General features: G+C 44.9%; 1 protein-coding gene and 1 non-coding gene across 4 annotated transcripts in view; one reads left to right on the top strand and one right to left on the bottom strand.

The window, feature by feature from the left end:
- Window positions 1-13,212, bottom strand: part of LOC124789319 (progestin and adipoQ receptor family member 4) — a 184,014-nt gene extending 170,802 nt beyond the window's left edge. For all 3 annotated transcript variants that reach the window (XM_047256638.1, XM_047256645.1, XM_047256652.1), the window contains exon 1: window positions 13,075-13,212. In XM_047256638.1, the coding sequence (XP_047112594.1) occupies window positions 13,075-13,198 (124 nt within the window). In that variant the 5' untranslated portion in view covers window positions 13,199-13,212. The remainder of the gene's footprint in view (window positions 1-13,074) is intronic.
- On the top strand, window positions 7,141-7,216 carry Trnat-agu. Its single transcript has one exon. It is a non-coding gene; the product is annotated as a tRNA-Thr (tRNA).
- Window positions 13,213-21,811: the final 8,599 nt, after the last annotated feature.

The raw sequence follows: 21,811 nt of genomic DNA, 5'->3' as shown, positions 1-21,811 counted from the left end.
TCAGATGTTTACGAGAACTCTTACAGGGGGACTGTCTGTCCATGCTGACGCTACACATGCACGAGTGTCGACTACACATGGTATAAAGAATAAGCGCAAGATGCTCTCATTGGAGTGTTTAAAGGGGACCTGCCCTCTGAACAGTGTGTCGTGAATGACAGATTACGAAGGCACGTGAACATCCTCCCACGCCTAAAATGTTGAACTTAGTCAGCAACGTAGAAGGAATGTATTTTTGCACAAGGGCTTCTGAACTATCACGTCTTCCAATTTCTAAAACGATTAAATATTTGGAGTTAATTACAAAAATTAGACATTGCTGACTCCACCAACTGTTCTGATGAGCACCTTTGCTCTTCGTGGCAATGAATTTAGCGAGACTTGAATATGACCACGAGGACTGTAGTGCCATACAGTTTCCACCTGAGGCCAGAAAAAAGTTTTGTTGGTTATTGAACACGCATCAAAAGACTGCGCACACTGTCGAAGTCAAGGTACGTTGGAAAGCTGACAGGTTAGGTGAAGAGGTTGGGCTTAGAGTAAAATATTAACTGTGGTGCAAAGCGGAATACTTGAAGTATTGCTCGTAACATTTAAAGAACCATTGTTCTACTCCAATGCAAGACTTTTTCATCCCAGAAGAACCCATGGTAGTCCCCGCGTATCCGCATTGCGCCATTTCGCAACGACGATAACGACTAGGTCATGGGACTGAAGAAAAGCTACTGTCTCAAAACTTCCCAGGTGTATAGATCAACGCAGAGAGTACCAGGAAAGTGGAGCAGCCTGTAGATCATCCACCGCGATCGTCTAGCCGTAGCTGCCCACTATACCACGACTCCACACTATCGTCTGATGTGACTGGATAATGCACTCTACGAAACGACTTCATCTCTACAGGATCTCACGCGTACCGTCAGCGTTGTCCTGTCCGAATCAAGGCCCAGCAGTAAAGACAACTGTTTGCTAACAGTTTCGCCACTGTCTGTAATGGCCCCTCTGCAGCCTGAGAAGCATCTCATACCAAGTGGTAGGTACATGCGGTCCACATCACAGCAGACACTGGCCAACTATGGAGACTGACATTGGGACATTTAATAGTACTGCTCCAATGCGGCACCAGCATTCAATAATAAGCTCTGTAGTCCAAATCGAACGAGATTGTATAGATGTTAAGACACTACGCTGGAGATCAGGGTACGCTTGTTTCATATCTCAGCATGATCATTCTGAGTGCTGTGTGGTTTTACTAAATCATTTTAGAACGATGGAAAGCTTGTTCTTAAATACAGTCACGGCCAACTATTATTATCCGTCTCTCTTTAAGCAAAGTTCGGCTCCATCTCTAACCAGCTAGACTGACGTTGCCTCAACATCGTTTACTCGGATCTGATGGATAACAATTCAGGGCTACCTTGGTGTGTGTTAGCTGGCATTCAAAATACAAAAGCTGACCGCATCTCCGTGATCTGAAAGTTAACGTAGCTACTGAGGAACATGGAGACCCCGTTGCCATTCAAAGCTTTTGTATGGCGTAAGCTTTGGAAAGCGATCTACTCCAGCTTTAAGCGGCCAACTGAAATGGAACAAATAAGCAGGGGTACTTTTAATATTAGTGCTACATACATAGATAATATTTTTTGCCTTTACGAATTGTACATTCGATATTTATTGTGCAGTGCGATACCTGACAAGTTGGCTGATCGTCTGCCTCTGTAAACTACCTACAGTTATTCTGTTATACATTACCGTATTTTAATTTTTTTTAATGAATGTACACTGCCTGATGAAATGGTGAAGTACTCAGAAGGGTAGGAGGAACCGAAATGAAATTTCATGGGGTGAGAGGTATGTTGTGTTACTTCAGTGATCGAGTCAAATTTACAAAGAACTCGACAATATGAATCCACTTATCAGCATGACGTCGCACCCCGTCTCGCCTGTACGATTGCACGGATTCGGCTGGAAAGAAGCTGGTGCAGCTTCTCCTATGACAAGCTGGCCCACAACTGTTGTAACTGGCCCTTGATATCCTGGTACTGACACTGGGAGAGAGTTGATACCCGAGCTGGTGCCACACGTGATCTATCGGGGACAGAGCCGGGGATCTTGCTGAACAAGGGAATACCTCAACATCATGCAAAATGTTTGTAGAGACACGTGCTATGAGTGGACAAGCATCGTCCTATCGTTCTGTTGAAAAATGGCACGACCATATTGTCGCGTGAAGCATAACAGATGAGGACGCAGGATGTCTGAGACGTATCGTTGTGACAACAGAGTTTCCTCAATAACTACTAGCTGTGACCTCAAGCCATATCTGTAGGCTCCTGACACCATTACCCGGGCATAACACTGCTGCAATTCACAAAGCCCCAAAACATTGAAGGAGTGGGACATCTCCTCAGGTTGTCCCACACAAGCTGACGATGCTCATCCGAGGTAGCACAGAACTGCGATCCATGGCTGAACACAATGCAACGCCATTCGTCAGCAGTCCATGCCTCCTGGTCGTGGAACCATTCCAGACGTAGCCTTTTGTGTTGCAATAGCACCCAACGCATGGCATGGTAATTCTCTAGTCCGGTGCTGTTATTCTCTGAACAATCATATGGTGTTAGGCAGAATGTTCCACGGGAGTACATTACCGGTTCTCGGATGACAGACGCAGATGTGAGTGGGTCACGATGTGCTCGGCGCACAGTAGGGCAATCCTCTCTCGTGATGGTCAAGAGTGGTCGACGGCGAATATGTGTGATATCACATTCCCATGCAACGCAACATCGGACCACTGTCACATCGGAGTGGTTCATAAATCTGGATGCTGCAAGATTCGACCAGCCAGTCAAATGGAAACCCACAATGAGCGGCCTCTCACACGCTATCAGGTGCAGATAAAGCTGTCTCGCACGAGTAAGCAGCATCTCCACGTCCTTCATAGCGATCACTCAACTGATGCCTCTCACGGCCCTTTTATGCCTTATCAGGCATCGTAACAAAACTAAACATGAACAACATTAACGCACTCTGGTAGCCGCTCTATCTGTCACAGAACACTGCAACTCCAATCATTAACATGCCCGCCAATGGTGTGTAGGTATACAAAGTTACACCGACGTAAGACCAAGTTTCTGGGTGCTTCACCTTTATTGTTTGGCAATGTATGTACACTATTTGCTTGTCATGAGATAAGGAAATGAGCTGTAACTCTCTGTATAAATATATTTGTGAATAAAACTTATTTTAGCGAGTGGTCAATCAGGCACTATCCAACATTAAAATTACTGTTTGTTGCGGAATGAGGCAAGGATGGCGAGCCACGGCAGAAGAAAGTTTCCACTCTAGCTTTAATTATGAATGCGCGTGTTACTGAGTAACAGACATTCGTTAATCGGCAATATGGAGAAGAAAATATATATGTGGAAGACGCTCATATCACTACAGGAGAAGTCCATAATGACTCTGTCAGATTCGCTTATTGGCGATACTGGAGGCGCCTCAATAATTTCTTACGACACAGCTTCCGTAAGATGCCGGCGGACGGCGGTAGCTCAATTAGGACCCGCACGGTTTGTATACTGAAAACGGAGTAACTTCAAGCACACCTAGTCTTGGAATATTGCAAGTGCAGTGTACATTGACTTTGTACTTATGCGTCAATTATTTTGTCCCAGTCTAAAATATGTTCATCTGTTTTGGATACTAGCAGAAAGCCTGACCGATTATGGTTATCGCGTTTAAAGTACTATTTAATGAATCAGAAATTAGAGACTTGCTTGCCTGGCAGATGCCTCAAAAATATTATCAGATCTATGTTGCACAACAGGTGGCGGCTTGCATTTGATGGTTCAAATGGCTCTGAGCACTATGGGACTTAACTGCTGTGGTCATCAGTCCCCAAGAACTTAGAACTACTTAAACCTAACGAACCTAGGGACATCACACACACCCATGCCCGAGGCAGGATTCGAACCTGCGACCGTAGCGCTCGCGCGGTTCCAGACTGTAGCGCCTAGAACCGCTCGGCTGCCAAGGCCGGCGCTTGCGTTTGATACTAAGAATTATATTAGGACACTGTATTGCACTTATGTAGTGGGTGTTGTTTCGTCTGATTATAGTTGTTGTCTTCATGGTTGTATGGTTATGATCATGCGAATTAAAAATATTTTTGCTTACACGAATGCATGAATGAATATGTTTCTGCCTTTTGTCCTGACTGCTATGTCTCTTGCTGAGATGTTGCTCCGTCATGTACGAATCGCTGTAGTGAACCGGCGTTGTAAGTACATGTGCTTATTCATTATTGTTTATCGGAAAGTGCTTCAGTTAATTAATCTTGTTTTGTGTCCACATGTTTTGTATGCTTATTTTGGAGGGGTAATTTTACACAGTTCGAGTGTGTTGTGTCATGCGTAACGACCATAGTAGAGGCCTCAACAGGCTACAGTGACAGTTAATTGCTAAGAATAGTTACCTTATCAGAGGAAAATAGAATCAAAAGTGTGTGGCTGCACTTCAGTATGCTAAGTTTTCTACACAGAAGCGATGGCAGCAGCTGGTAATATTTCCAATTAATGTAATTTAGTGTGAAATTAATGTGGTCACTCCATCGTTATGCGAACTGCAAGTAGAGGCCAATTTTCCCAAAAGCCTCACAATAAATGTTGTAAGACGTTGTAAAATTGTTAAGAATGTCTGAGAAAAGTTTATTGAAAAATCTAAAAGAAAAATTTTTGCCTGACTTTGTCAATGTTTTCCTCGACATTGACAAACCCCAGACAAAAATTTTGTCAGAAGGAGGGAGGTATGTAAGAAGTTGAAAGACGTCATGATCTCCTGACCTTCATTGCTTACATATTCCGCCCTCGCAATCATATTCCGCACATCAAGACGCTTCATTCGAACCCAAACTCGATAAGATAAAGTCAATGTTGTATGAATTCATGCAAACGATATGCAAATAACAAGTAAATCGCGAAGTGCGCACCGAGGTTGAAATACTCGAGGCTGGCATACATGCACACATTCAAGACACGACGGTCACAAAAGCTTTTAGTTCGGGAGAGGCAAACTGCATGCCAGGAGGCTGGACCCTTCAGAGGACGAGTCAACCTATCTACGTCGGCAGGCAACCGCCCGTAGAGCAGACAACGTTTGCCCGAGTGAAAGGGCGAACAACCCCGTGTTTGGCTAAAAAGCAAATTCCGCTGCATTGTGTGGGAGTGCCCAGCCTACACATTCTTTACAAACATAGCACGCCGTGTCAGAGGTTTTCACAGGGAGACAGCAAACGCCAAACGCCGGTGCTACAGATTTCCGGACTGGTCACCTTAAAAGAAACTTCATTCTCCCGTTTTAGAAGAGCAATGCTGATTGGCAGACGATATTTCTGACGCCTTGAGCTGAAGGAGTAATGGAAGAGACTAAAAGATATACCCTCTTCACGTCTGGCGTGGAGAGGGGCCGTTCCGTTGTCGCTCTTGGAGCGAGAACACGTAACGAGAGCGTGTGTGCTCGTACGTGTACTCACAGAGCGAGGAACAAGTCTCTCCTCAGTACTTCACTGGGAGAGCACCTCGGTCGAGAGTGAATCGGAGTGCGACTCTATACTGAATCCTTGCGATTAAGCGTTGTTCACTATGTTGGCTGCCACACTTATTGTGCGGTGTGAACGGACAGAGTTATAGTTAGACGCCTGCGAGCGAATTTTTGAGTGGCATCGCTGTGGACTGGTTATCTGACTGGTGTACCTCGCCAGTAGTTAGACTAGGGGCGAATAGGAGTCCTTGACTTCATCAAGGCGTAGGGAGAGTTTGATTGGCGAAGGTCAATCCAGATAGAACGAGAGTTATCGTATTTGAAAGCAGCGAGCGGCGCAGACAGCAGTCAGCGTAGCTTACGGTATTGTGCGCTACACCTCTTGCAAGCCCCATATTTCCTCCACAACAGTACACTTCACGGCATTTCACACGCGACAGCCTCGACCGTACCTAGCAACATTCTAACAGATAATTATTCAAGATGAGTAGGCATGGCTCTCTGCCATTCTGCCAAGTCAATAACAATCTTAAACTTTGTATAGAAATTTCATTAGCGATCCTATCCTTAAGAGGTAACTTCAAATTCCGAAAAGAACCCGAAAATAACTTGTTCAGTTCATAAATAAAAGTGCCATTGTGATTTCTCAGAATTTTTGCAAAATAAATAATAATTTTCGTTAGTTTCATGTTTTTTCTTACACTAACTAGCACTACTCCAGTACCCAAGTATCCCACTAGTTACGTAAGAAATTTTGTGAATTTTTGTGTCATTTCCTTACAGCGGACGACTCCAGAAGATATTTATTGCTGAAAGTTTTTCAGGCATTTCTCTTCAGAACGTTAGGAGCGTCTGTCTGACTTCTGTAGTAGTGTGGGGGTGGAAATTCCATCTTGCAGGAGCCTCAGGGTAAAGGGTACATCTCAGATGAATCCGTTGCGCCGAATGGCAGAATAGCACCCATGTCGCTCACAATGTATATGGACTGAAACTGCTTACAAGGCAGTGCGTTAGCCACTAAGCTACCTTGGCACAGCGGTTCACCCCAGCTGCAAAGATTATCATGGCATGCCTCTCTCCTCGATCCTAATTCTCAATGCCGCCCCAATCTCTATTATAATTCCCCTTTACATATATGTAAATTCATATCTGAATGAGACAAGTTAAGTCTCTGAAATTATGTCATTTCATTTATATAAGTAACTGTACCTGGGTTTCAGCCTGGATCCCCCTTTTACGTTCGATGCTGGAGTGATATTCCAGAACATCGAGAGCCTCGGCAATTTTGCTCGTGTGTAAAGGAGAATTTAAAGTAGACTGCCTCGCGGAGTGGCCACACGGTTTGAGGCGCCATGTCGCGGATTGCGCAGCCCCTACCGCTGGAGGTTCGAGTCCTCCCTCGGGCATGGATGTGTTTTGTCCTTAGCATAAGTTAGTTTAAGTTAGATTAAGTAGTGTGTAAGTCTAGGGACCGATGACTTCAGCAGTTTGGTTCTTTAGGAACTGATACACTTTGAACGTAAAGCAGACTGGGGCGGCAGCGAGAATTTGTGCCCAGGAGGGAGGCGTCCCAGGGTAGTCCTTGCAGTTGTGTGAACCTCTGTGCCAAGCTGGCTTAGTGGTTAACGCACCTGCCTAGTAAGCAGGAGACGCGGGTTCGATTCCCGACCTTGGTACAAATTTTCACTCGCCGCTTCAGTCTACATACATGTAATCATATCTATACGAGACCAGTAAAGTCTCTGAAATTGTGTCATTTCACTCTCACAATACAGCTGTGCAGTACTTTAAGGAGTTTTTTGACTACACACTGTTGCACATTTTGCCGAAGTTAGGTGCGGATGGAGCGCTTGCACCGCACTACAGACGTATTCTAGCTACCTCTATGGACTATCACATTCTTTATTGTGAAAAGAGCTGCAATGTGACAGTGGTAAGTGACGTACCCTAGAGAGGGAGAGAGTGAAGTCAATAACAAACTCTCAGGGGTTCTTTGCTGTTTTGTTTTAAGGGACGCTTGGTCTCCAGTGATTGTAACGTAGTACGAGGGTCGTTGCGAAACTAAGTTTCGTTACTGTTTTCCATACCGAAACTTCACTGCCAAAAGCAAAACACTATGGCATCAAGAAGTATATACCTTGCACTATTTCTCGACATATTCACTACTGAGATTGAGACATATTTCGTAACGTTCAATAAGTTTGATGAAACCACTCTGGTAAGGAATTGTCATACAGCTTGCTCCACCTCAGCATTAGTTTGGAAATGACGTCCCGGCAGTGCGGCTTTCAATGCAAGGAACAAGTGAAAGTCCACTGAGACAAGATCGAGGCTGTAGGCGGGATGACCCAATCTCTCGCATCCTAAGTGATGAATCTGATCTTTTATGAGCCTTGCTGCGTGTTGTTTTGTGTTGTCGTCCAGCGCAACTAATATACATCCGGCAACATTCTGTGTCATCTCCTACCATTAGTTAGAGACTATCACCAGCCGGACTAATGAGTTACCGTCCCATGCGTAGGCTGTAGTTACCATCACAGCACAAACGTCTGCGTTTTGGATGGTGCCATAGCTGGAAACTAACGCGTGCTGATGAATGGCGAAGATTCGCAGCAATGGACTACCCTGGATGACCAACGTCGACAAGCATGAGGCGAGGTAAGGAGAGGTCCCATTCTTCCAATGTTTGAAGAGTCACAGCGGGGTTACTGCTTATGACATGGTGTGGAGAGTGATCGAGCTGATAATGTTTGAGCGGAGCCACCGGGTGTGATTTCAGGTAACGGCTGACAGTGATTGACGGCATTCTGACGGCACAGTGATACGTCACAGGGCAGTACTCGTCCATAAATGTCACGTGTCCCTATGCATTGTCTGCGTGATGTTGAGGTACTCGCATGACTAGCAAGATCCCCAGACCTGACCCCGATAGAACATGTGTGGGACCAGATCGGATGCCAACACTGTCTCAGCGCCAGTAGCCATGATATCAAGGATCTGTTACAACAGTCGCTAAGCAAACTGCCTACGAGGGGGATATAATGGCTTTACGACAGCTCTCCCAACTGAACCAGTGCATGCATCGAAGCATGACAGAGTGTAACGTCACACTCAGAAATGGGCTCATACCGTCAAATTCTTTGTAAATATTACCCGATTTTGTAATCATTTAAGTGACATTATATTCCCTCTCCAAGTGCGACGTTTCAGTGCTTTTCTTCCTCACCTTCTGCTAATTCACTTTTTTGTCAGGCCGTATACTTTAGGATAGACGCTTCGTCACGATCACGTGGAGGCACGGAGCAGAGCTGCTACATTGCGCTTGAAACATACACTAATCTGACATTTCATTCAGTCCACTCAAACTCACAAACTATTCAATATACAAATATGGCACTAACACTGTATTCTGGAAGAGCTGCATCATATACTGAAAAGCCAAAGAAACTGGTACGCCTACTTAATGTCGTGTAGGCCCCAACGAACACGCATAAGTGCCGCAACACGACATGGAAGGGACTCGACTAATGTATGAAGTAGTGCTGGAGGGAACTGACACCATGAATCCTGCAGGACTGTCCGTAAATCCATAAGAGTACAAAGGGGGCGGAGATTTCTTCTGAACAGCACATTGCAAGGCAGCCCAGATATACGCATGTTTAGGGAGTTTGGTGGCCAGCAAAAATGTGTAAGCTCAGATGAGTGTTTCTGGAGACACTCTGTAGCGATTCCGGACGTGTGGGGTGTCGCATTGTCCTGCTGGAATTGACCAAGTCTGTCGGAATTCACAATGAACAGGAATAGATGCAGGAGATCAGAAAGGGTGCTTACGTACGTGTCACCTGTCAGAATCGTATCTAAACGTGTCAGGGGTCCCATATCACTCCAACTGTACACGCCCTACACCATTACAGAGCATCCACCAGCTTCAACAGTCCCCTACTGACATGCAGGGTCCATGGATTCATGAGATTGTCTTCATACCCGTACACGTCCATCCGCTCGATACAATTTGAAACGAGACTCGTCCGGCCGGGCAACTTGTTTCCAGTCATCAACAGTCCAATGTCGGTGCTGACCGGCCCAGGCGAGGCGTAAAGCTTTGCGTCGTGATCAACAAGGGTACAACAGTGGGCCTTCGGCTCCGAAAACCCTTATCGATGATGTTTCGTTGAATGGTTTGCACGCTGACACTTGTTGACGGCCGGCATTGATATCTGCAGCAATTTGCGGAAGGGATGCACTTCTATGACGTTGAACGATTCCCTCCAGTCGTCGTTGGTCTCGTTCTTGCAGGATCTCTCTCCGGCCGCAGCGATGTCGGAGACTTGATGTTTTACCGGATTCCTGATATTCACGGTACACTCGTGAAATTGTTGTACGGGAAAAGCAACACTTCATTGCTACCTCGGAGATGCTGTGTCTCATCGCTCGTGCGCCGATTATAACACCACGTTAAAAACTCACTTAAATCTTGATAACCTGCCATTGTAGCAGCAGTAACCGATCTAACAACTGCGCCATATACTTGTCTTATATAGGCGTTGCCGACCCCAGAGCCGTATTCTGCCCGTTTAAATATCTCTGTATTTGAAAATGCATGTCTATGCCAGTTTCTTTGGTGCTTTAGTGTATTTCCATTTCAGTTCTGTCCAGGGCAATATTTAAGTCAATAAACTGTAAATTTACCAAAAACGCGTATCCTGACAACGTTAACGAATTTTCTGTCTACTGTAAAATTTTTCGTTATTGAATTTAGATAGGTATATTACCCGAACAAAATTTTTAAAATGAATGATATTTTCATGTCCTCTAAACTGGAACTCTGTCAAAGACTGCTAACACGAGATAATTTAAGTTAAATGTAATGCTTAATTCTCCACTCGTGTGTCAAGAGCTAACGAGAAACAGATCTTTGTGTTTATAATTAAGGCGTTATTGCGCTTTCTGGCTGCCCTATTCATTACTTACACAATAACAAATATTAAAATTTACACTTTGTAATCGAGTTGGGAACACTATCTTAAATAAGGCTACCGGTATTGGGGAAAAGAAGAACAGCGACCCAAAACACACTGTCTCACAGTCTGTTCAAAATTGCTTTAGGACTGACACTTCGGCAGGAACACGTGGAGGCGCGGAGCAGATTTTTCACGCCCAGCACGGAACACACGCGTAATCATACATTCCATTGAACTCACTCATACTGGCTGACGTTTCGGTATACAGATAGCGTACTAATATCAGGATCTTGTGGGGCAGTGACCGTGCCCTTCCAAAGGAACCATACTGGCATTTGCCTGGAGTGATTTAGGGAAACTATGGAAAACCTAAATATGGATGGCTGGACACGTGTTTGAAAGGTCGTCCTCCCGAATGCGAGTCCAGTGTGCTAACCAGTGGGACAGCCGCATCATGTTTAAATTTCAGTTAGGTTCTTCAGGGCAGCAAATTTTTAAGACTATATATGGAAAGTTTACGAAAATGCGTTTCCTGACGATGTTACCAAATTATCGACATGTGGGAAGTGGGAAACTTTTTTGTTATTGAATTTTGGCGAACACATTCTGCAACGAATTCTTAACAACACAATATGTCTTCATATGCATAACTTGAGTTTAATGTCACGCTTTATGCTGCGCTCTCGCGTCAAAACCTCAGCATCCGCCCGTTTACTTCCATTGTAAGAAAGAGAGCATTAGGTTTATCATTGGCATTTCATTACGTTTTCTAATCAAATTTTGCCTTTATTTGTAACAAAATAAAAATTATGCCTCTTCATTGAAATGAGGATACTTATCCGTTTGGAAGAAAAACGTGCAGTGTTAACAAATTGTATTACATGAGCATTGCATCAATTATAATGTAAACAGTGAAAGAGATTTCTCTTGTGCGATTAATACTAAGATCCTAAGATGATGATCATTCGAATTTAGTTGCTGTAACAGCCTTTTAATTATTAGTCAATTTTGTGATGATGATGATGGAAAACTCTTTCACATGATAAAGTGCCCCTGTCGGTTGTTTAATGGTGCATCATTTCCCACATTACAAAAAAAAAAAAAAAAAAAAAAAAAAAAAACCTCTTTCTACCAATTCATCATGGACTATGTGGACTGTGTATGATTGACAGTTTTCTTCCAGTCTTCGGATGTGACTTTCCGAACACCTTTTTGCTGAGTGTTTTTACTGTAGACAGTATAATTCGTTTTTAGTGTTGTTGGCAACATAGCATTTATTTGGGTCCATATCAGTTGTACTGGAATGAAATGGTGATGACAGGGTGAGAACCTAATGACTGAACGCCCGTATGTTTTCCCTAGTTTGTCAATTTCGTATCAGGGAAATCGTCGTTTATGAATTGACATTAGTTACCCCACGTTTTTAAAATTTACTTACTTAGACTTTGCGACTCTGTAGTGTATCATCTGCTACTCTCGCTTTTTCATCATACACGCCTTGTCAATAACAGATTGGTAAGCAGCATAATCACGAACAATTGTTGGTGGTTTTCCCTTATTTGGTTTTAGCGAGTACATTTCCTCGTGATGATCTACTGTCCTCTTCGTTTTGAAAAGCAGGGGAAACTTTGTGAAAAACCTTGCCTTTCGCTTTTGTGTAGAATATCTGCCTCTATTGCGTCATTTGGTTGTGTCATCTGTCGAGCCCTGCTAGAACACGTGGCCAGAATTGATCCACTTCTCATCAAGCCACACCATTACGTCAATATTGACGTCACGTATCTGCCCTAAAAATCGACATAACCACTCTACAAGATCTTGTATCTCCGCCAACAGCTTACGGCCAAAGAAATGCCAACAGTGAAAGGCCACGTTGTACATAACTGTAAATATCGATGTGCGACTGTAAGGGAAACTGAACGTAAATGAGCCCAGTAACATGCCGAACATTAGAATTTCCTTTCTGTGACGCATCGAATGATCAGAAAATGAAACTATGTTGCTAATTCGCTTACGCATACTTTTCCACAGAGTTTCTAGCTTCGATGAATTTCCAGCTTACTCGACTTTCTCGAACATATCCTCGACAATCTTCACAGCCTTGTCTTTGTTGACATTCAAAGCCTTGGCCGCTATTTAGCTGTTGTATCTTGATGCAGATACACAACACGCTTCTCTCGATTGACTTCGTACCACAGTCCCCTGAACAAGTGAGGGAAGTCGAAGTATGCACTCATAACATTCGACGAACTCGTTCTAACGTTCAGTATCAGCCGACAACCAATAGTGACAACATGTAAAATACGTGAAGACATGAAAACGAAGAAATTTACAGCGTTCCAACGAACGATCACACGAAAGCCTAAAACACAGTGTAGGTGGAAAGTGCTGTGATGGTGTGGGTGAAGAGTCGACAATCGCGGATGCTTGCTGCGTCCACGGGTCACGTGGATTGGCCTGCCTCCTGCGCAGACTTCATCCGACTAAATCCTTCGTCGCTGTCGGTCCTAAAGTAATTGTGAACAGAGTGTAGTAGTGCAGACTGCAGTGGCACGGCCGGACAGAAGCGACTGACCGTGCGTGAGGATGTTGATGGTCTCGTTGTGCAGGTAGAAGAGGCTGGCGAGGCAGCCGCGCACGCCCTGCAGCGGCCGGTAGCCGGCGCGGATGTGCGGGTTGAAGCGCAGGTGCGCCGGCATGTCGCGGAAGCGCAGCAGGCGCCGGCCCCGCCCCATGACGTCACGAGCGCGCCATGCCGCCCGCACACCACCTGCCTGCTGCTGGCGCGCAGTCCGCACACTGGACAGCTTCTGCCCGCCGCCGCCGCCGCCGCCAACGCCAACGCACCCCTCCGATTCACCCCTCCAGTGGCGCGCGGTCGATGCTGCGCACTGCGCATTGCGGCCGCGTCACCTCACCCGCTGTCGCCTAGCCTTACATCTACATCTACATCTGTACTCCGCAAATCACCTGCGGTGTGTGGAGGAGGGTACCTGGAGAACCACTGTCACTTCCCACCTTTCCTGTTCCAGTCGCGAAAGGCTCGCGGGAAGAACGATTGCCGGCAAGCCTCCGTGTGTGCTCGAATCTCCCTAATTTTATGTTTTTTTATATAGGAGGAAGCAACTTACAAGCTGAGTCAAGAGGGAAGGTATGTATTTTGATGGTATTAGTTTTTTTTTATGTCGTATGGCTAGGGCCTCCCGTCGGGTAGACCGTTCGCCGGGTGCAGGTCTTTCGAGTTGACGCCACTTCGGCGACCTGCGCATCGACGGGGATGAAATGATGATGATTAGGACAACACAACACCCAGTCCCTGAGCGGAGAAAATCTCCGACCCAGCCGGGAATCGAACCCGGGGTAGACCGTTCGCCGGGTGCAGGTCTTTCGAGTTGACGCCACTTCGGCGACCTGCGCATCGACGGGGATGAAATGATGATGATTAGGACAACACAACACCAGTCCCTGAGCGGAGAAAATCTCCGACCCAGCCGGGAATCGAACCCGGGCCCTTAGGATTGACAGTCTGTATCGCTGACCACTCAGCTACCGAGGGCTGACATGGTATTAGTGATTCTGAACAAAAAGCTTTATCTGGGCATGTGCCCTATTCCGAATGGTTTCCGAGAGAGGACACATTTAATGTGCTCCGTTATTTATTTCCTGTATTATTCAAACATTGTCACTGTTTACAACGTACCATCAAACGGGGTGATTTCGGACACCGGGGTGAATTCGGACAGTATGGCTTATTTGCTCTTTGCCACTGCATAGAAACAAAGAGTTACTTCTTTTAAGGGGGATAGGACGTCAAACGGGCCGACTTGGAGCAGGAGAGGCACCACAGGACATTTTAATTTCCGCTGTCTATATTTTTACAAGTAAATTCATAAAACTTTGTCAGCATGACCAGGAAGGATTCAGGATTCACACTCGTAGCAGCGGAAGTTCAGAAATATGGCAAAATAATTTTTTTTACATGTGAAATTTCATCATTTTTTCACTTACTATTGGCTGCATTTGTTGCTATAGGTACACTTTTCTTCATAAGTAAGAGAGAGTGTTCGATGAATTTTGCACAGCATACAAACCATACTTACAGGTGCCTGAAACTCTAGAATCTATTTAATGTATGAAAAAATGAATGAGCTGTAACGTTTTAAACTTTATGTTTAGAAAAATATCAAATTTTGTAGTTAATTATCTCAACTTTTAACACAGTTTTTGATAGATTTGGAAAATTCTAGAGTTTCATACACCTGTAAGTATGGTTTGTATGCTGTGCAAAATTCATCAAGGAATCTCTCTTACTTGAAGAAAAATGTACCTATAGCAACAAATGCAGCCAACAGTAAGTGAAAAAATGATGAAATTTCATATCTAAAAAAAATTATTTTGTGTTGTTTTTGCACTTCCACTGTTATGAGTGTGAATCCTGAAACCTTCCTGGTCATGCTGACAAAGTTTTATGAATTTATTTGTAAAAGTATAGACAGTAGAAAATAAAATGTCCTGTGGTGCCTCTCCTGCTCCAAGTCGGCCCGTTTGACGTCCTACCCCCCTTAACGTCCGTGCGCCAGTTATTTTAAGCGCAAGAATGCATTTATCGCTTTCCACAACTTTTATTCTGCGTCAATTGTTTCCCTATGTGGATAATTGACGAACAGTCTCAGTGTTAAGAATCATGAACTATCGTAAAGTGGAAACTTTCTATTGTTGCGCCCAGCTGGAAGTTATTGTTATCGCAATTGTCGATGCACTCAGTAGCTAACAGCATTGAGACAATTTCTGTAGAAGTTTGCCAAGTTTCTCGTGCAAGGTTATAAAATAACGACGGTTTTTGTAAAACTGTGTACTGTGTGGGGTGAGTTCGGACAATGCCAAGAACGTCTAAGAGCAGGAGAGGTGTTACAGTACGGTGTAATTATGACCAAGAACTTTTAGATAAAGCGGTTCCTGATATTCAGAGCGGTAAATTATTGTACAGAAAAGCGTGTGATTTGTATGGTATACGTAAATCAACCCTACAAAATAAAGTGCAGGAAGCACATCCGAAAAAAAAAAAAAATGGGAGGACAGCCAGTGCTAAATAAAGAAGAAGAAGAAATGTTGAAGCAAGGTATCTTGAGGGCTGCACATTGGGGATTTCCCTTCACTAAATTGGATATTAGGTATTTATTTAAAGGCTACCTTGAGAAATCTGTCCGAAAAGAGAAGAAATTTCGTAATAAACTGCCAGGAGAAGAATGGGTGCATTTATTCCGCAAACGACAGTCAGAAGATCTTTCCGTTCGCTTAAGCGAAAATATTAAACGAGCTCATGCAGAAGTGAACAAAGAGACTGTTAAGATGTTTTTCTCCAATATCAAGGGAAAGCTGGAAAATCTCCCACCATGTGTAAAATGTCACCAAAATCAAATAGAAAGCATGTAGAATTTTTAAAAAAGGCAGTAACTGTCCGAATTCGCGCTCTATATACTGTAACTTCGGACAGAGATTTAAAAAACACATGTGTCCGAAATCACCCCAATCCATGGGGTGACTTCGGACACTTTATTTAACTGCCTCAGATAACTATACCTACACATCCACTTTCTGGTTATGGGATATTTTATTCGTTACACGTATACCCTACCACTTCCATAAAAATCAATTGAATCTAACAATATATACGAAAGTTACAATCAAAATAACGACAAACCCGTCCGAAATCACCCCGTTTGACGGTAACTCAGCAACGCAGAGGAAGATGAGACGAACAATTGTATACAGGACACTTGTGGTCCATCAAGTCAGAAAAGTAACAAATTGGCCTAGAAAAATTACCGAAGCTACAGCGTATGCACGTCACGTAAATTTTCGATAATCTCGCGCTGTCTTCGCTGAAACTATTGGTCATAGACGAAAAAAATGAATACAGTCTGTTTTGCTGAAAATTTAATGTAGTTTAATTTTTTTTGCAACTCGTTTTCGCTCGAGGGTGCAGTTTTCGAGTTATTCAAGAAAAACTTACCGTTGTGATATTGTTGTGTTCTAATTAGGAAACAATTCGGAATATGGCATACGTCCATACGAAGTTGTTTATTCAGAATCAATGTCACTCCTCAAAACATGTATCTGTCCTTCTGACTCAGGCTGTATTGGTTGAGTCTTTTAGGGGCGTACGCTCTCGGAACTTTAACAGTGAACTTCACCGTTATGCAGAACGCCCCTCTTTCAGCGCCTGCCACTAAAGTTGTTTGATCATCTCCATGACACTTCCGTGCTTACTAAATGACGCGCTGCTGTTCTTGGGATCTTCTCTGTTTCCTCTAACAATCTCCTCTGGTACATATCTCATACTGAGGAGCAATATTCAAGTAATGGTCGAACGACGGTACTGTAAACTACCTCCTTTGTTGACGGACTACATATCCTGACGATTCTTCCAATGAATCTCAAGTCTGGCATCTGTCTTTCCTGCGATTAGTTTTATGTGATCGTTCCACTTTAAATCGCTCTCTACGCATGCTCCTAGATACCCGTACTCTTAGGGAGTGTAGGGGGTCAGACAAAACTATGGAGATAAATGCACCCTTGAACATGAATGCAGATGCTAGACAAGCCTGCAGGTTGCGCTGTTGTATTTGGTGAGTGAGCACGAACGGCACCTGTGCCGTGCCCTCGATGGACTGCAAATGTCAGTCATGGTCAGAACTGTGTTCTGTGTAGTTGTGAGTGCTTTATGTCGGAAATAAATGAATTCGAAAGTGGGTAAATTGTTTGGGATCGTATCGTGAGCGCTTCCGTAACCAAGATAGCCGAAGTGTTTGGGGTTTAAAGAGGCACCGTATCGAAGATTTGTGCCGCATATAAGTAAAGCTGTAAAGCATCGTCCGCTAAGTCACAACTCGGATAAAATGTATGTTTAGTGAAAACGACAGACGGTCATTGCAAATGTAACTGTACAACAGAAAGTCGCACTCGCGAACCACGTCAGCACCAAAATAAGACGAAGCAAGCTCCATAAGGTGGGAATTGCAGAGCGAGCTCGAATTACAAAACCACACATCAGTGATGCAAATGCCCGTTACAGGGCCGACCGTTGTGGCCGAGCGGTTCTAGACGCTTCAGTCCGGAACCGCGCTACTGCTACGGTCGCAAGTTCGAATCCTGCCTCGGTCATGGATGTGTGTGATGTCCTTAAGTTGGTTAGGTTGAAGTAGTTCTAAGTCTAGGGGACCGATAACCTGAGATGTTAAGTCCCATAGTGCTTAGAGCCATTTGAACCATTTTGAGCCCGTAATAGGAAAACGAGGTGCCGAAGCCATGGAGCAATGGGAGAATGACATTTTTTCGGATGGGTCTTGTTTTGCACTGTTTGCAGTTTCTCGCCGAATTTAAGTGCGGCGGACGCCATTCCTTGCCCGATGCAGTGTTCTCGCTGCCAAGAGTGAAACTAGATGGGGGTTCGGTGACCATTTGGGCAGATATCGTGGTGTCCCATGGCCATCATGGTTACCTTGCAAGGTTGCATTACTACCGAGGATCATGTGGCAATTTTGGCTGATCAGGTCTATTCCATGGTACGATCCTTATTCTCCCATAGCGGTGCTGTGTTCCAGGACGTCGATGTTCCAGTTCACACAGCTCGCATTATCCAGGACTGGTTTTTTGAGCACGAGGATGTATTGTCGCATCTCCCTTGGCCATAACAGTCACCAGATCTCAATATTATTGAGTCTTTGAGATTTACTTCGGGTGCGTGATCGCTATCCGTCTCCCTCATCATTACGCGAGCTTGCCATTGTTTTGCAGCAAAGGTGGTGTAAGATTAATTTGGAAACTATATAGAATCTCTATCTTTTTCGAACCGAGCGAGGTGGCGCAGTGGTTAGACACTGGACTCGCATTCGGGAGGACGACGGTTCAATACCGCGTCCGGCCATCCTGATTTAGGTTTTCAGTGATTTCCCTAAATCACTCCAGGCAAATGCCGGGATGGTTCCTTTGAGAGGGCACGGCCGACTTCCTTCGCCATCCTTTCCTAATCCGATGAGACCGATGACCTCGCTGTCTGGTCTCTTTCCCCAAAAAACTCAATCTTTTTCGAGGCTACTGGTAGAAGTTTTGAATGCCAACGGTTTTCCTACACTATATTAGGTATGGTAATGTGTTGCATTTTTGATGTTTCCATATTTTTTTCCGACGCCTGTAGCTGCCTTACTTACCATCTGATGCCACGGAAAGGTCAGCGGAGCCGACATGACTCAGTGGTTAGCGCACCGGAAACACATTCCATAGGAAGAGGGTTCACAGCCCTTTTGTTATACTTATTTAGGTTTCCTGTGATACCGCTCATTGTTCGAGCCACCTGTAAGCGCCGAGAGTAATAATTAAATGGGGATATGGTGGTGGTGGTTGTTGGGATGTTTAAGGGGGACTAAAAATGGGGATATGACGCAGCTTAATATACAGGGTGGTTCTTTTAAGTGTCCCATATTCCTGCAAGAGGTGCAGAACGCTGTGATTGATGTGTTTCTTGACGTTAGGAAGATCTTTGATACAGATCCGCACTGTCGTTGAGTGAAACAAATCCGAGCTTGCGGAGTATCGGACCATATTTCTGACTGGATTCACACCTCTCCTGCAGACAGAACTTAACACTTCACTCTTAATGGAAGAAAATCTACTGATATAAAGTTAATTTGAGGAATAGTCCAAGGAAGTGTGATTGGATGGTTACTGTTTCCAGTATACGTAAATGATATAGTGGCTAACGTCGGAAGCTTGATGGGGCTGTTTGCAGCTAATGCGGTTCTCTATAAGGAGATAGCGACACTAGAACACTGTAGCGAACTGCAAGAAGTAATTTTCAGTTATCTGGGTAGTTGCTATTTTATTTTATTTTTGTAATTTCTTGCGTGTTTGAGTGCCTACTAGACACAACCGTTTATTTTAATAACAGTGTAGTGTACAGTATCGCCGTTGCTACTGACCCTCGTATCGTACAGGCTTTTGTTTGTTTGGTTAGAACAGCTCAGTGTCGGTTAGACCGTCAGTGACAGAGCACTTCGATTTCCTGCTGCTAACAAGGCGAGTACACCGTTCGCTTGTTACACATTTTTGCGAGCTTCAAACAGGTACAACTTATTTTCAGTTATCTGGGTAGTTACTATTTTATTTTTGTAATTTCTTGCGTGTTTGAGTGCCTACTAGACACAACCGTTTATTTTAATAACAGTGTAGTGTACAGTATCACCGTTGCTATCGACCCTCGTATCGTACAGGCTTTTGTTTATTTGGTTAGAACAGCTCAGTGTCGGTTAGACCGTCAGTGAGAGAGCACTTCGATTTCCTGCTGCTAATAAGGCGAGTACACCGTTCGCTTGTAGGGTAAACATAGTCATGTGTAGGGACTGTGGTTGTTGTGAGCGGACGCAAGGAGAATTGGCCACTCTTCGGGGGCAGGTGGAGGCTTTGTCTGTTAGGCTCATCGAGCTCGAGGCGCAGGCGTCGGCTCGTAGTGGCGTTGGGGCAACTGTGGTGAGACCTATGCCTACTTCGGTGGCCTTGGAATCGCATGGAACCCCTGATGTCGCTGCGTCTTCCGGCAGTGAGCATCTTACCGGTCAGCCATCACTCCAGGGTGAATGGCGGACAGTGGTGGGCTCGCGCGTGCCTGGCCGAAAGGCGAAGGTGGGATCTGGCCGCGTGGCAGCTGCCTTACCCCTTTCCAACAGGTACGGGGTGCTTCCTAGTGGTGATGACATCGTTTCCGAGCCACCACAGGATGCCTCGCCTGTTGGGCCAGTGGCCGATTCTCCGGCAAGGTCCCGACAGTCACAGAGGGCGGGCCTATTAGTTATAGGGAGCTCTAACGTTAGGCGGGTTATGGAGCCCCTTAGGAAAATAGCGGGTAGGTCGGGGAAGAATGCCAGTGTGCACTCGGTGTGCTTTCCGGGGGGTCTCGTCCGTAATGTGGAGGAGGCCCTTCCGGCAGCTTTTGAACGCACTGGGTGTGACCGGCTGCAGATAGTAGCACATGTCGGAACGAATGACGCCTGCCGCTTGGGTTCTGAGGCCATCCTTGGTTCCTTCCGGCGGCTGGCTGATTTGGTGAAGACAACCAGCATCGCACGCGGAGTGCAAGCTGAGCTTAATATCTGCAGCATAGTGCCCAGAGTCGATCGCGGTCCTCTGGTTTGGAGCCGTGTGGAGGGTCTAAACCAGAGGCTCAGACGACTCTGCGACAATAATGGTTGCAAATTCATCGACCTCCGTTATTGGGTGGAGAACTGTAGGGCCCCCCTAGACAGGTCAGGCGTGCACTACACACCGGAAGCAGCTACTAGGGTAGCAGAGTACGTGTGGCGCGCACACGGGGGTTTTTTAGGTTAGAGGGACCCCCCCTTGGGCGAAACGATAAAATACCTGACGGCTTACCAGAGAGGACATTATCATCGTTGATAAAGAACGTCCGTCCTCAGAGACCAAAAACAGGAAAAGTCAACGTAATATTGGTAAACTGCAGGAGTATCCAGGGCAAGGTTCCTGAATTAGTATCTCTTATTGAAGGAAATAGTGCGCATATAGTATTAGGAACGGAAAGTTGGTTAAAACCGGAAGTGAACAGTAACGAAATCCTAGACACAGAATGGAATATATACCGCAAGGATAGGATAAACGCCAATGGTGGAGGAGTATTTATAGCAGTAAAGAATTCAATAATATCCAGTGAAGTTATTAGCGAATGCGAATGTGAAATAATCTGGGTTAAGTTAAGTATCAAAGGTGGGTCAGATATGATAGTCGGATGCTTCTATAGACCACCTGCATCAGCAACCGTAGTAGTTGAGCGCCTCAGAGAGAACCTGCAGAACGTCGTGAAGAAGTTTCGTGATCATACTATTGTAATAGGGGGAGACTTCAATCTACCAGGTATAGAATGGGATAGTCACACAATCAGAACTGGAGCCAGGGACAGAGACTCTTGTGACATTATCCTGACTGCCTTGTCCGAGAATTACTTCGAGCAGATAGTTAGAGAACCAACTCGTGAAGCTAACGTTTTAGACCTCATAGCAACAAATAGACCGGAACTTTTCGACTCCGTGAATGTAGAAGAGGGTATCAGTGATCATAAGTCAGTGGTTGCATCAATGACTACAAGTATAATAAGAAATGCCAAGAAAGGAAGGAAAATATATTTGCTTAACAAGAGTGATAGGGCACAAATCGCAGAATATCTGAGTGACCACCATCAAACGTTCATTTCTGAGGAAGAGGATGTGGAACAAAAATGGAAAAAATTAAGAAACATCGTCCAGTAC

Source organism: Schistocerca piceifrons, chromosome 1 (assembly GCF_021461385.2).
Source record: "Schistocerca piceifrons isolate TAMUIC-IGC-003096 chromosome 1, iqSchPice1.1, whole genome shotgun sequence".
In the NCBI taxonomy this organism is placed as follows: Eukaryota; Metazoa; Arthropoda; class Insecta; order Orthoptera; family Acrididae; genus Schistocerca; species Schistocerca piceifrons.
This window is presented reverse-complemented; position numbering and strand designations above follow the sequence as displayed.